At 43.9% G+C, this 16,302-nt stretch overlaps 1 protein-coding gene across 3 annotated transcripts in view; it reads left to right on the plus strand.

Moving 5' to 3' along the window:
• The window catches only part of LOC102381221 (aryl hydrocarbon receptor-like), a 129,581-nt gene that overhangs the window by 106,522 nt on the left and 6,757 nt on the right, over positions 1-16,302 (plus strand). For all 3 annotated transcript variants that reach the window (XM_025199361.1, XM_025199360.1, XM_006019954.3), the window contains 5 exons: positions 3,604-3,746; positions 4,895-5,097; positions 6,644-6,753; positions 7,957-8,098; positions 11,008-13,063. In XM_025199361.1, coding sequence (XP_025055146.1) covers positions 3,604-3,746; positions 4,895-5,097; positions 6,644-6,753; positions 7,957-8,098; positions 11,008-13,063 — 2,654 coding nt within the window. The remainder of the gene's footprint in view (positions 1-3,603; positions 3,747-4,894; positions 5,098-6,643; positions 6,754-7,956; positions 8,099-11,007; positions 13,064-16,302) is intronic.

A 16,302-nucleotide genomic window follows, 5' to 3' on the forward strand; every position in this document is an offset into this window, starting at 1 on the left:
GAATGAGTAACACAGTAGCAGGCTTCAGTAACAAGCGGCAATTAACGCCTAGGGAAACTGCAGATCAACCAAGGGAAGAAATCAATAGCAGACAGTGTAGCAACCCAGAACTCTCTAAACTTCACTGTTGAAGGGCTAGAAGCCCTAGTCTGAGTTAATCAACGCCGGGGACCAACTTTTGGGGCTGAATATCTCCAGATCGACCGCTCCCAGAGCCCTATTCAAAATTCATCAACGGACTCCCAAACCTGCATGTACACGCGGACGACCCCTAGGGGTAACAGATGCCATCCAGTAGCCACCGAGGGGGAAGTCCCACGAGGGTCAACGAACCCTGGATTGGGCAAACCTGAAAACTGGGGAGTCACCAAAGTCTGCCAAGGACAGATAAAAAGCAATGAAAAGTGACCCTCAGTGGCGCCCTCTTGAGCTCCAACTTGACCAGCACCCAACCCGTCCAGCCAGAAGGACCAGCCGGTGACCCCCTTCTGGAGGATAACACCATGTTGGAAGAAGCCTCGACTGGCCATTGATGGCAGACTCCAGCGCTTGTAGGATAGGTATACCCAACTCTGGTGCCCCCCGGCTCCCAACATTTGTAGCTTGCTACTGTGTGTGTGCATGTGTGTGTGTGTGAGGGGACCAGCTCCAAGGTTTATGATTTGACTTCATTACAGTGTTTCAACCAGCATAATAAATCAGAATTTTAAGGATCCCGAGTTGGACATTTGTAGCAAACAGTGGCTTCCACTGCTCAACCAGAGTCTGCAGGACAAGCTCCATACAAGCCAAACCCTGGGATGCTGAGGAATTCTCCAGCAAACAAGGAGCATTGAAATGCAGTATGGGCCAGTCTTCTGCTCTAGCAGTGTTCTTGTTCTCAAAGGGCATGTCTTCACCACATTCCTACCACTTCCAGGGAAAGGGTTGCTCTTTGACACACCCTACTCACCTGCTTCAGCCTGCATGAGCCAAACCTGGGAAGGAAATAGAGAAGCTTCTTCAGGGGTACCCCCTGCTTCCCCTCTGAGCTCTCTGTTTCCAGAAGGTGCTCCCTCTGGAGCACCTTCACTGCCACATTTCTGAGCTTGGTGTGTGCTAGCAGAAATGCATGAGTGAGGCCTGATTGAGAACAGCCTACCAGGAGCCCCTGCCCTAAATCCTTTACCTGCACTTAGATTAGGCTGCAGACCACAGAAGCTAAGAAGTGATAGTGCATTCGGTGACTGTTTTGAGCAGAACGCAGTCCCGAATAAAATTTAACCCTTGTGGGATAATCAAACCTGTTGTATTAGGCATGGAGAGCCAGACCAAGTGAGCAGGCTTTGGATGGAGGATGCAGTAGAGCAACATTTGGTTCTTAAAAGGGAACCCACTTTTTATTTTCCAGAATTAGAGCCTTTTGGCTCATGGACCTCCACAGATTGCCCCCTATAGCTCTTGGAAAAGTCAAGGTCAGCTTGATGGAATGATCCTGAGCTCCGGGTATAACTCAGTGCCCCCCAGGGTATTAGGGATCTTTCTGTGTCCCAAGAAAGTGCTAGAAAAGTTATGATGTGCACTACCTCGAGATACACAGTTTTTCTCAGCATAGTAGTGGTGAGAGCACAGAACACGTCCAGTCTTCACTCATGGAGTCATGTACACACTGTAAGTGGGGTGGCAGCAGATGATCTTCAGGGACAGATAAACAATTTCCCCTCTGGCACTTCATGGAGGAAGGAGCAGAGCCACTGAAATAGAAACCTGTCTGTCCCTGTCCCTAACCGTATGAAAACCTGGCAGAATGTCTGCTGACACATGAGCCCTGCCTGTTCTTAAGGAACCTTAAAGGAGACCTGCAGTCTTATTCTGTAATTAGCTAAGAATAGCCATTAAAGCCTGAGGGAGTTGGATAAAACCTGAGCTATCTGAATACATCTTTCAGAATAAACCTTCCAGCCAAAGGGAAGATGAGATCAGGCAGGAACATCCAAGTTTGGTAATGTTAATTTGGCTCCTGTGTGAGCTACCTCAAACATTTCAACAGCATGAAGAACAATCTTATCCCTAATTCTGAGTCTTCTAGGCTTGCGTAGGTCAGACTTCCAAGATTTAATCATGTGGTACTTTTGTTTACTGTATGAAGTTCTCTTTTTTAACAAAAAGGAATAAACAGGAGCAGATCTGTGTTATTTTTCTTTGGCGTCACTCTAGTCTCTGTGGTATGTGCCTGATGGATGGAATCACTGTCCCAAGCTTGTCCTTATTGTGGCTTTTACAAACATGTTTAGTACAACACTGATGATTTATTAGCAAATTCCTGTTTGAGATGCCAGCTAAGCCTGCTAAGATACTTGCAGTACCCTCATAAGAAATCATGTGTAATCATGACTGGTCAGTCTTTTTTTTTTTTTTTTTTTTAATGGAAAAAAATGCAAAACTATTATTGACTGCCAATTTCCTACGACAGATTTCACCCTGTAATTTGAAGTTGCCGGATTTAATAATATGCAAAGTCTTAGATATTGAAGGAAAGAGTAATAGAAGATGTGAAAAAAATAGAAAATGGGACAAAACACAACATGGTTCTAGTCAAGGAAGTTTGTGTCAGATGAATTAAATACCCTTCTTGAACAAAATCGCTGACTTCTTAGGTAAGGGCAAGGCCTGGGGCCTAGTTTATCTAGTTATAAGCCAAGATTTTGATATTGTCCCTCATGGAAAAAATACTGGCTGAGCTGTGGATAATGGGAATCAGTATTACAGTTGTGAGCTGGAGAAGGAGTTGGTTCAAGGGAGAATATAGCAGGTCACATATTTTTGGCTTCTGTGGGCTTTTTTCTCTTTCCTCTGAAGCATTGGGCATTGACCACAGCTAAAGCTGGGAGTTCTGATGGGAGTGCACTGGTGTTCCTGCTGGTACCTAGAAACCCCCAAGGATCCAGGCTAGAGGGTCTGCTGCTCTTCTGCTTAGGGTCAACCATAACTGCCAAATTGGAACTCAGGAAGGACCTTTTCCTGTAGGTCAGATTGACCATATATAAGGCAAAGCCTGTTTCTAGTCTTGGCAAGATTGGATCCTTATGATTTATCTTTGGCAGAAGAAGCATGGCGGGGGGGGGGTGTTGTTATTATTTTTTTTATATCATATATTGAACAACTGTATAGTTGGGAGAGATGATGGACAAGCTTTTAGGCATAAAGCACCCTTCTTATGATTTTACAGTCTTGTCACTTAATATTAATTAGTATTAATATTTCAACAACACTTTTTAAGGATATTTAATTCTATTGTAGACTGAAACTGCCTGAGAGGCTTTGCAGCAGATCAGCCCATTGAGAGCAAGTGACAGGCTCTGAAACGAAGCCCTTGCAGTAGGCATCCTGGCAGAGCTTTGCAGCAGTGCTATCAGGAAGGTTCTGTTGACCTCTCAAGTGCTTGGGTGTCTTCTCTCAACACCAGAGGTCTATGTGTGCATGACCCTTGAGTGTCTTCAGTCTTTCCCATGGCTACCATCCCTGCATTAAGGACACAGCTTGACCTGGAATGTTCTGAATTTGTATAAACACATTTTCTTGTCCTTTGGGACTGTTTTGTTTTTTCCCCATATGATTTCACAGCCATGCCCTTGAGCCAGACCTCTGTAAACAGCGACACTGCCACATATGATCCCCAGCACCTGCCTCCTGAAAATTCCTCCTTCTTGGAGAGAAGCTTCATCTGTCGGTTCCGCTGCTTATTGGACAACTCCTCAGGATTCCTGGTAATGTTTGCAAGACATTTGTTCCCCTTCCATGCTTTCCTTCTGAAAGCCACGGTCCAAAGAGCAAGACTTCTGAGTAGACGGAGGTTTCTGCTGTGGGCTGAAACAAACTTGTGGGAGTAGAAAGAGGAAGGTATATCTCTTTATTTGTGCTGCTCCATTGGAAATCAGCAGAACTCTGCCAGACTCTGAATCAGAGATGATCCTAGCAGGATGCGGGGCCCGGGGCAAATCAGCCTGTGCGGGGCCCAGATGTGAAGAAGCTGGCGGCAATGGTGGTTGTGGGGGGGTTGGAGGGGTGAGTGGCCGGACACGAAGGCAGCGGCAGTATGGAGTCACTAGCACCAGGCGGGCCTTGCAGGCGGGGCCACAGCCTCTCTGCCCGGCTCTGCAGGGTCCTCCAAAGCGCAGGGCCTGAGGCGGTGGCCTTGATTCGCCTTCCCCTAGGGATGGCCCTGCTTTGAATGTTCTCTTGATGTTCTGCTTTTGGGATGAGAGATTGGAGACAAAGGATGGCTCCATGGTAGGCTAGGGGCCCAGGAAACCCATGCTTAATTCTCTGATTCCTGCACACTTTCTGTGGGCTGTTGAGCATGTTACTTAAACTACACTGTAGTTGGAGGCATGAACGCAGTGTGAGTAACCATATCTGATCTAGCTTTAATTTAGTTAGTTTGGTTAACATTCAAAGTGAGGATGCCCTAGGATAGGCTTCAGCCTGGAGGGGTCAAAAACAGATACTTAAGTTGCCAGTATCTACTAAAGCAAAGCATATATCATTATGCTTTGACTGCTGTTGATATATGGGTTGGCTTGATTAAAGCTTGTGTGGGGGTGCTTACTCAGTCTGCATTCATACCTCGAAAGCAGAGTGGGAACACCAGGGAAACAGAGTGGGGACAGTCTTGCGCTGCCTCTCCCATAAGTAAAATTGGGGTAATAGCTCTGCCTGCCATCTGTTTAGCAGGGACCATCTCTTCCGTCCTCATGGAAATACTATGCAGATGGATTCTTTTATATCTGTTAAGGTGTTCACATGTTTCACTGATGGGGGCATTATGACACTTGGATAACTAGATTCATGTAGTGACTTTTCACATCATCACTGTGTGTCCTCCTCATCCCCATATTTGTTTTCTTCCCAAAAGGCTCTGAATTTTCAGGGTCGCTTGAAATTCCTTCATGGGCAGCAAAAGAGAGCTGCAGATGGGTCCCTCATGCCTCCCCAGCTGGCTCTGTTTGCCATTGCAACTCCTCTCCAGCCTCTCTCAATCCTGGAGCTTCGAACCAAGACATTTATCTTCCAGACTAAACACAAGCTGGACTTTACCCCCACTGCCTGTGATTCAAGGTATGGTATAGCCCAGGGGCGGGCAATTATTTTGGGCAGAGGGCTGAGTTTTGGCAAGCCATCGAGGGCCGCATGACAGACAGTCCAGGGCAGATAAATATTAATTTTCTACATTTTTTAGGGGCCCTGTGGGCTGGATAGAATGGCTTGGCAGGACATATTCAGCCACCCGGCTGCATTTTGCCCACCCCTGGTGTAGCCCTTCCATCAGCAAGGTTTTGCAGCGGCAGGCTGGAAAAACCTGACTCAGGTCTGAGATAGGTTGGTGCTTCTGACCTGGCTGCAGCTTCTCCATGCTGCCCAGCCAGGGCATGGGCAAAGCTCCACTGAACCCCTTCCTTGTTGGAACATTAACAGTGCCCTCGAACTCTGCAGGTTGGATCCAGTGGCTTCAAAGTTTGCTGGGAGTACATAGTAAATGACTTACTATAGCAGATGTAGAACGTAAAAGCTGCTGTTATGGCTGTAGCAGAACGAGAGGAAACAGCAGATTATGACTCTGGCCAAGTAGAGGACAAAGCAGAGAAAGAAAAACTTTGGTTATCTAAACTTTTGTTAGTACCATTATAAATAACCAAGATTAAACTTGGATACATTTAAAGGGATACCATCATCATAACAGCAGCATTCCCTCTAAGCTCTGCGGTGTGCACAGCTGCGCAGGCGTGCCTGGCAACGCAGCACGAGCATGCCTGCACGGCTGTGCACACTGCATAGCTTAGAGGGAACGCTGCATGACAGTCATGCTTTTGTTTCAAAAAATCATTTTTGCTATAAATTTACACTGGAGTTTTCAGTGGAAGCCTGCCTTTTGCTGAAATTTAAGGGTTGCTGGGTTACCACCTTGAGCTACAGGTATTTACAGGCCAAACATGCAATTCACAATTACTGGGCTATTGTACCTTGCCCTTCCATGTGCTAGACTGGCTGGGAAAAACTTTTAGCACTGAGATCATCCAAAGGTACCTGTAAATGGAGTACAAACTTTTAGCTCTGAGATCATCCAAAGGTACCTGTAAATGGAGAGATTTAGGTAGAAAGTACTAAGCACAATCCTACTCAGGCTGTTCATTAATAGGAACATGGTGATAATTAGAAACATTGGAAATGTTTCAGCAGAACATTTTGTTTTGTCAGAAAATGCTGGTTTGTTAAAATCAGAGCCTTCCACAGGAACATTTTGATTTGGATGCAGTTCTGAAGGTCTAGAGACATGTTTTGGACATCTGATAGACTGAGGCTGAGCTTACAAAAGCTTGTGCCAGCCACAGCAGACCTTCCTTGTAAGATCTCGAGATTTCCTTCAGTCTACCACAAAACAGAACCATTTTCAAAATCTTGGAATTTTTCTTGAAAAGGAAAATCCCACTCATTTTTGGCATTAGTTGTGGTTAATGCTACCAGCATTAGTCCATATTATCAGATAAGTGACTAGGTTGGATTGAGCTCCAGTTGGTGGGCTAGTGCAATGTTGTTCCCTTGCATCTATCCTCAACTCTAAAGTTTCTATTAACTCTGTTTTTTTGGGGGGGCGGGGTTTTGACAGAGGAAAGGTGGTGCTAGGGTACACAGAAACCGAACTCTGTATGAGAGGCTCTGGGTACCAGTTTGTCCATGCAGCAGACATGATGTACTGCGCAGAAAACCATGTGAGAAGTAAGTTTGGTGTTGCAATTGAACATCTAAATTCCTACTTGGTTAATATCATTGTACTGTTTTGTTTTACTTGGGGCTTGTCTAAATGGGGAGATTTAGCATCAAAATTATGTCACTATCATTATACCACATATGGACAATTTTATTCTGGCATGAGTGCTTTTGGAGATACATACAACTAGAAAAGGACACTCTTATCTTGCACGTAGGGATTTACACTGATATAATTAGTTTAATTCTTTTCCATAAATTTATAACCACATGAAGACCAATCCTTACTTCTGACCCACAGACTTCCATGCTTTTCTAGTCCAGAGATATCCGTTGAGTTAAGCTGTGCAGTGCTTCTGTAGACCGATGTCCATAAGGAATATGACCCAAATCAGAAATTGATTGTTTATAATGCTTGTTCGATTTTTGTCACAGCTCCCTAGAAAGCTTCAAGGCTTTCTTAGGCTTTCTATAACCCTAACCCTTCCAATGTTTACTTAATATTGGAGAGAATTCACAGGCATGGAATAATCACAAACCTGAGTCAAATTCAAGGTCCATCTGGCCCCGTGTCCTGTCTCTGACAGTGACTGAAACCAGCTGCCTGAAAGGTACAAGTAAGAACCCTGCAGTAGGCAGAAAGGGATCATATTCTTGCCATGATGGTCTCATCTTGATCCCTCTTAATTTTAGGGTGGTTTAAGATTTTAAACTTTATAGTCCAATGTTGATTCACTGCAGCAAGCCCAAGATGAGAAAGGGTCGCCTTTATCCTACTAAGGCTAGCACATGGATTTCTAGCCTACTTAATGAGGAAGATCAAGGATCCTCTTGAGACTTTGGCCTCTTGGACTAGCAAGATTTAAGGCACTCAAGTTTCTATAGGCAATACCACACCAGGAGTGATGTGGCTGGCATCACATCCAGCGACTCTTGACTTCCTAGCCCATTGGCAGCTGGGTCTGCTAGGGACTGCCTTTTGCATGAGGCAGAACCAGGGCTCAGACTCACAGCTCTTGTGGCATAGCATTATGCCTTAACCACTATCCCACTGCCTCCCATAATTCATGAGTCTGAATGTGAAAGTATTCTGTAGATATCTGCAGAGAAATCCCCTTATCTGTGAGATGCAATAGCCAGGGGGGCAGGGTGAGGGACATTTGTTGACTATAACATTTTTGCTAAGCTTACACTTCCTTCTGTTTGTTGTAGTGATGAAGACTGGAGAAAGTGGAATAACTGTCTTTAGGCTACTGACTAAGAAAGCAGGCTGGGTCTGGGTCCAGGCAAATGCAAGGCTGGTGTATAAAGGGGGCCGTCCAGACTGCATCATTGCCAGACAGCGGGCCCTGTCGTAAGTATTCCTTTGAATAATGTGAGCGAAACCTTGGCCCCGTTGAAGTCAGTGGCAAAACTTCAGTGGAGACGAGATAACATCCTGTAGCTCCCAACCCTATTTGCAAGGATAAAATCACCTGCCAGTGCAGTGGAGTTAAAATAGCACATAGAATTAAAAATAGCAGATGGTCTCTAATTACTATGTTTCCAGGTTCCCCCAAGGAAAGGATTTAGATTTGGGTACCCTCCCTGAATCAGAGGCTGCAAGGAACTGTGGGCATACAACTTGAATAGCACTCAAAAAACAGCAAACACAAGTAGTGTTGTCACACAGAAAGGGATCACTATTGAATATGGAGATGGCTTTTACTGGGCTGCAGAATAGCATGTTCTTTCTTTCAGTAATGTTTTGCACATATGGGATCACATCAGTAGGAATCAGATCCTGCCTACCACCAGCCTGTATGGAGAATTGTCTCTTAATGTTTATTTCTTTGAACGTGGCATCAATGCCCTGATTCTGATGTAGCAAGTGGGCTCTGTTTCTGTTGGAGGATGGGAGGCGGGTGGCAGTCTGAAAATTTTTTGCTTCCCCTCCTCTTCCTCAAGTTTGCAAGGCCAGACCTGCATAGGGTGATGGGATGACAGGAGTGTAGGGGATGCAAAAAAAGAAATGAAACACCACCTGCTTAGCAGGCCTATATCAAGCCCACATCTCCTGGGGACAGTATCTGCAATGGTTGGATTGACTGGGGAGGTAGGACTATAAGAGCCAGGAGGAAAACCTAGAATATTTCAGAAACAATATGTTGCCAATAAAAAGTCTCTGGCTATGAAGTTCTTTCCTTTGGTGGACTGGAGCAGTCTCATTTCTGGCTAAGCACAGACCACCTTGATATGTACCTCTTTATATTATAGACCTTCTCCAAACAGGGGACGGTAATTCATCCCACTCTCCTTAAACTAGCAGAGGATCCTTAAAAATATAATCAAACCAACCCTGTACCCATTGAAATCAAGAGAGACTCCCACAAACTTCAATAGGTACTGGATCAGGAATGGCTTTTGCATGAGTGTGATGAGAGCAAGTGAGAAAATAGGTACCTGACTGGTGTCACCTCTGAGGGTTAAATCATGGTTACCTCTGTATGCAAATGCAGATGGATGCAGGAGAGTATGTAGATCCTGGAGAAAAAAGGTAACTTTGTGCCCTCTGAATATTAATTTGAATGAAAATGTAATATTAAATTCTGAATATTCAGGTTTAATGTTTTCCTAGTACCCTTAGATTACAAAGCATTTCAGGTGAAAGATTATTATTAGCTGCTGATAGGATGATGATAGTGGAGGTGACTCAGTCCAATGAAATGCAGTGTTTGTACTACTTTCACAGGGTAATCTCACTGAATAAGTAGTCCCCTATCACAGAGCTGGCAGCACAGATGTGGAAAGTCCATAATATGTACATTGGACTCATTAATTTTAGTGCGCGATTAACCTGTTTCCCCCAGTAGACTCTTTTGCAAGACATCAGTATAATTCCACAGAATTATTATATTATAATTCCACACAATTTCCAATGTAAAGAGGAACACAAGTCCTTGTAGACTGTTGCTTTTGAAGACTGGGTGGAGTAGGCATAGCCTCCTAGCACAGTACACTAATCTGCTACTATTTTGTAGATTAGGGTTCTCATGCATTTCCTGCCAGCCTGCAGCCAAACAGAATTTAAGGGAAAGAGTGATACCAAAAGGATGAACAATCAAGTGCCAATGTAGACAAAGATGGAGAAACATGTGGAAGAGAAAGAAAATGCAATGCAGGATTAGAGATGGAAAGGAGGAAGTAACAGTTAGGTGCCTAAATACCTTTAAAAATCTGAGCCTGAGTAAATTGGGAGCACAGGTCCTACTGAAAATCCTCGGCATGTGTCCTTCTAACTCCCAGTGGTTGTTTTGAAACTTTCTCCCTATGTTGGGCATAATCAAAATAAATCTTATTCATAGCTGCTAGAGTTGGAAGGGACCTCAACAGATCATCGAGTCTGACGCCCTGCCTAGGCAGGAAAGAGGGCTGGGGGCAAGCCAGATGCCTGTCCAGCCTTCAAAAGGCCAGGCCTGTTGTCGGGAATGGGATTCAAGCCCACATCTCCAGGGGAGACTGCAAACTGAATGCAGTGCCTGACACCCTATAGAATTAGAAGGTCAGATGCATTGATGGATCAGCTATTATGTTTAAATACACATAGGGACAAAAGGACAAGCTTTCCTGACTACCAGAGGAACAGTGTAATAAGAAATGAGGGATGCCATTTTCAAAAGTACCTAAACTTTGCCTAATTGTGCTCCTACTTTTAAGTCAATAGTGATGTTTCCATTGACCTCAAAGGCAGCGGTGATTGTTCAACAGTGAGTACCTTTGACAATTCGGCTAAGGACAAAGTAGCCTGCATTAGGCAGCTGGTTAGACTAGCGGATCCTAGCTGACTAGTTATGAACAGGCCGACTGATTTAGGTACAGTTGGTTGTGCCTTAGGGCAGGGGCATGGACTAACTGTCCCTTCCAGCCTTATTTTCTATGATTCTTACTGGTCTCTTCTGGCCTGTACTTATATAAATCTAAAAGTCTGTGAATAAATTGCTTTTCAGACAGATTACTTGAGCTACGTTGAAACAAGCCCCAGCTCCTCAGATCCATTTGTCAGAGTGGGTACAGTTCTTATTTCTGAGCAAGTGAGCCAGTTATACAAACTGTGCAATACAGAGGAGAATTTTAAATAAATCTCACCCCTTCCCAACATCAAAACAGAACGTTGGCTCTTGTCTTGCTCTCTGATTGCTGTGTTTCTTTGTCCAGCCCCACAGACCCTGTTGTACTTTTTCCACTTTTCTCAGGCTTTTTAACATTGCATTCCTGTACCTGCAGAAATGAAGAAGGAGAGGAGCATTTGCGCAAGCGGAGCCTGCAGCTGCCTTTTAGCTTTGCCACAGGGGAAGCAGTCCTGTATGAGAATAACCTTCCAGGATTCCTGGACTCTTTCCAAGCAAAGACAGGGTCAAAGACGAAGAAAGATGCCCTCATGGAACAAGACTCAATAGATCCCAACTCTCTTCTAGGAGCCATGATGAAACAAGATGAATCCGTGTACGTCTCCCATGCCAATAATGTGCCACAACTCTCCTTGGCAGATATCCTTGATGTTGTAGAAGAGCCATGCCAGAATGAAAGAAATGAGGAAGACATCAAAGAAGAAAATAACCCATTCCTGGTCATCATTGAAACTCTCTTTGAGAAGAGCAACATTGATAGTAATATTTGCCAAACTCTGCAGAACCTGGATGTAGATGACCTGCAATTACAGCACTGGGAAGAAACCTTGCTCACCATGGATGTTGATGAGCCAGTGGCCCAGGACTTCCCTAAGCATCTGGGCGATGAGGTGGCCTCCTATGTGGAGGAGATGCTGTATAAGAAGGATAATGGAAAGAATATGGACTTCCCACAGTGCAGTGCGACTGCTTCATCTCAGGCCATTATTCAGCAAATTCCACTGCAACAAATTCAACAAAGTTCTCACCTAAGCACGCTTCAGACTCCGCTCAGAAGTAATGTGAAATGCAGTGAGCAAAGCACTCCTCCAGGATATTTCCAGCACTGCTGGGGGACTGAACCATCAATTTCTATCTCGCCTGTATCCCAGAATCCAATGCAGTTCTTACCACAAAGCACACTAGGCTCTGACCCTCAGGTTCCTCTAGTTGCTGCTACACCCAAAAATTTATTTTCTAGGCCAAAAAAACAAGCACCATTTGACCAACCAGACTGGCTGAGAGGGAATATTTCTGACCCCTTGGGTTCTGTTAACCAGCCAACTGTTGGAGTTAATAAAATAAATCCTGTACAGGTATTTCAGCAAAAGGGTACTTCTTCAGTTCCCTTGAAAAATCTCATTCCTAAAAATCAGATGCAACTGGACTCCAATCTGATTGGCTCAAATCATGCCATTCCCTTAAAAGTGAACCAACAAGACAGGCAGCAGCATGACCCGCTTGTGTCAATTAACTCAGTCATTGGTTTCCATCAGGATAATTCTCCAGGAAGTCACCCTTCAGATATTTGGAAGTCCCCTGTTCAGAATCAGCTGCGAATCAACCCGGTGCAGATGGAGCCACAAGCTGTACTGGCAGACGGCCAACAGAATGTGTTTGGATCACGAGTCACCAATCCATGGATGTCATCATCACAGACCACCCATTACGCAGGTCAGGGTGTGCAGGGATTTGGTGTAACACAGCATAATGCAATATCTGCTTCTCTTCTGCAAAAATCAAGTCCAGTAGAGTCTGAGCAGTTGTGTGGAAGCCATTCCTTTCCAAAACAGGCAGCTTCACACAAACCTCACCCAATACCAAACTTTTACAATAAGGAGAAACGACAGATTCTTCAGGCTGAACAATTGTTAACAGAACAACAACAGCTGTTGCAAGCAGAGCTACACCATCAGGTGCACTGCAGGCCAGCCCAGATGCGAGACAATGGACTGCCGCTGATCAGCTGCTTGGAATCAAAAATCCAGTCTCACTCTCAGGTGGAAATGCAGCAAATGGACAGTGTTCTTGAAGCTTCACTGAAGTTGTCATCAAATAGCACCTTACCTAGCAGTGTTGTGCAGTCTCCATGGAAATATGCAAGTAGTGAGCCACCCTTTGAAAACGATGCTGAATTTGCTAAAGCAGCTCATACCACATGCCTTCTGCAGCAACCAAATACTGAGCCCTGCCATGCTGGAAGCAATCCAGAAGCACTGTGTTATTACCAAAGGCCTACAGAAACTGTTTTAGGTTCCTTGATAACTTCTCCCTTGGTAGTTGGCTTGAGAGCAAATTCCTACCGACGTGAACCAAATTTGCCTCCCATGTCAATAACAGAAGGACCATTAAATGGGCAGCAGCAACTTTTCACTTGCAATATTCAGCTCAAGGTAAGGTGGGCTCGTGTTAACCAGATTGTTTAAAATCAGCTGATTTTACATCTTACCAGCAAGGTGTAAAATCAGCTTGGACCTGAAATGGTTTAGCTGTGCATGTTCAGTGACAGTAGTTACATTTGAAAAGTAGCTGGTAATTTTGACTTCCTTGTGTTTTGGGGCATCTGATTTGAACATAGAGAGGGACCCTTGGGGCTTCCTGAAAAATCAGGATCTATTAGGGTCTGAAAATTGGCAACCAAGATGGAACTGGTGAGGAAATTTTCAATTACATGGTTTTTGCTGGAAAATGCAGATTCATCAAACGTACAAATTTTACATAGAAACATATCAGCTTTGTCAAAAATGTTTTCCAAGTTCCAGATAAAATTCTGGTGCAAGTGATACCAAAATATGGAGTCCCTTGGGAGAGTTTAAATAGTTTAAATATCCCATGTTTAAATACTTTTTCTGCTTGATTCAGACCTAAATCACAAAGCCACAGGGTCACTGTTTTGATCTCTGGCCCAGTAAGTATTTGTGCAAAATGAAATTGCTTCAACAAAAAAGCTGAGAGAGACTTTTTAAAAAGTCAGTCTCTAAGTCTTACTAACTGCTAAGCAATTGACTTAGTAATTAGTGTCCTCCTGCAACGTAAGAGGCCTAGATTCAAGTCCTGCTCTGGATCAGGGTGTCTCCAACAACCCAGGTGAATGCCTGACCTCTGAGTTATTCTAGGTGAGTCTCTCTCGCTCTCTCTCTCCCCCCTACTCTGTCTCTGGCTGCTCTGATTTCTTCTCTATTTATTTAGGACAGTACTTTCTTCTATTCTCTCTATTGTTGTTAATGAGAATTTATCTCACTGAGGCTATTGCTATCTTTGTATTCATTAAGTCATCTTCTCCTGCAGTTACAAATTTGGAAACATAGCTGCAACTCATAGGGGTCTTGTTATGTCTTTGGTGTTTTAATGGTTGAGTCATTAGTTTATAGATTTAAATAGGAAATTACCACAGCGATATGCCACATTGCTGTTATACCTTTTTTACAGATGGAGGCTTAGGCTCAGAGGAACTGTAAGCAATCTGCTGGAAGTCATACAAAAATAGATAGAAGAGGGAACTAAACCTAAGCATAACCTGGTATCATAGCCATAATCATCTCCTTTGCCTTTGTAGGCTGTTAAGGAGGCTAATTTTACATCCCAGTAAAACATAGGCATTCTGAGCCTCGCTTCTGAATTTTATTGATACAGGCCACGTACATTTTCTTTTCCTATTTTTGGGACCATAACTTCGTGAAATTTCATTTTGAGATGAGCTGAACAAAACAGACACAGCCTCTAAGATGTATTTGTATGAACAAGTGTGTCATCGAGTTATAGACTAGCTCCACATCTCCAGGAATAATCTCTCTTCCATTCTTAGTGTAACTTAACATTTTATTCCCTATTTGGTGACCCTTGAATACTTTGGAGTGTGTTACTGAATTGTGAAAACACACACCTAGATTATTGACTCTCTGAAACTAATTTGGAGCCTGCCCATTTTTGCAGGTAGTTTAGTCTTCATACTTATGTCTTATTTTATGCTCATCTGTAGTGAATTTAATCTGCCCATATAACACTCACAGTTTTATGAGAGAAGAAACCTAACAGCTTGAACATATCCCCTATTTACACCTCTTACACAGGAGTAAAAAATGAATGGCTATACAATGTAAAGCCATGCACTGGTATAAGTTAGTAACATCTGGAGTAGCAGTACCATGGGAAAGGCATCAATAAAAATACAGTTTGGTGTTACCTGTCTCTAGTTATCTAGGATAGCTGACAACTCAAAGCAAGCAAGCTGTTATCTGCTTCCCGCCATCTAGTGGCAAAGCATAGTCTTGTAAAGTTGCACTTGTGGCAGGTATGTTGGATAACTGATTATTGGTGTGTTCTGGATTCCAGTGAATTTAGAACTGTGTAAAAAAAAAAAACAAAAAAAACCCCCAAAAAACCAAAAACCCATGAAGATTATACTTGTGCTCATCTTCGTGTTTTGTCATTAATATCAACATAATTTATTGAATGCCTCCACTCCTAAGACTGATCCTTGAGTACCCTAATCAGATCATAGAAAACTAGAGCTTGAAGGGATCTCATGAGATCATTTAGTCTAGTTCCCTGCTCAGGAAAGGATTATCTTCAGTCAAGTATCTAACCTGAAAATATCCAGGGATGGAAGTTGCACAACTTCTCTAGGTAGCCTGTTCCAATGGCTGACCCCATAGTCACAAAGTTCTTCCTAATCTCCAACCTCTGCTACAGTTTGAGGCCATTGCTTCTAGTCATGTCCACGACAGCCACAGAGAAAAGCCCATCTTCATCCTCTTTATAATCATCATTCAGGTATTTAAAGACTTATCAACTCCTCCCCTCAGTCTTCTCTTCTCCAGACTAAATAACCCTAGTTCTTTCAGACTTTCCTCATATGTTGTGCTTCCCAGGGCTATAATAAGGATTTATATTTGTATACTGTGTATCTGCCATTTAAACAATCATTTAACCTATTTTGTAGTTTATAACCAAGTTTTTTTCTCTTCACCCTCAGTTTCCTTAAATAGCCCTTAGCAAGGAACATTTCAAAAGCTTTGTAAAAGCAATGACAATTATAGTCACTCAAGCTGAGACATGTATGTCTACATCAGTGGTTCCCAACTGGGTGCCACCAGAACCTGCCAGAGGTGCCACAATGCTGGTGCTGCTACTGCAGAGTGAAATTGCTGTGCATGGCTTGTTTTCAGGAGGTACCTTGGAGCCAAAATGAGAAGTGGCCACAGTGGAAAGGTGCGCCTACTGCATTACGCTATGGGGGAAGGCTCATCACTGCTGCTGCAGCTCTTTCTGGTTGTGAGGTGCTTCCTGAAGACCAAGATGTGCGAGGCAGTTCTACCTGGTGGCAGCAGCACTTCTCTCCAGGTTGCCAGAGCCTTGGGTTGAAACTGCCCCTCCTACCTCAGTTTTGAGAAGGCACATCAGAACTGAACCAGGACAAGCTGCAGCAGAAGTAGTGCGCCTGCTCGCATAATGTAATGCCACTTCTCAGAGCAGCTCTGACATACCTCCCAAAAACGAAGACACCCAGAACTGTCCTATATGCCCTGTGCACCTCTGGTTCTGGGAGACACTGGGCAGGGAAGGGCTGTGGCAAGAGCACAAACTCCTTCCACAACTGGTTTCCTTTTTGGCTCAGCAGGAGATGCACAGA

This window comes from Alligator sinensis, unplaced genomic scaffold, assembly GCF_000455745.1.
Source record: "Alligator sinensis unplaced genomic scaffold, ASM45574v1 scaffold233_2, whole genome shotgun sequence".
Lineage (NCBI taxonomy): Eukaryota > Metazoa > Chordata > Crocodylia > Alligatoridae > Alligator > Alligator sinensis.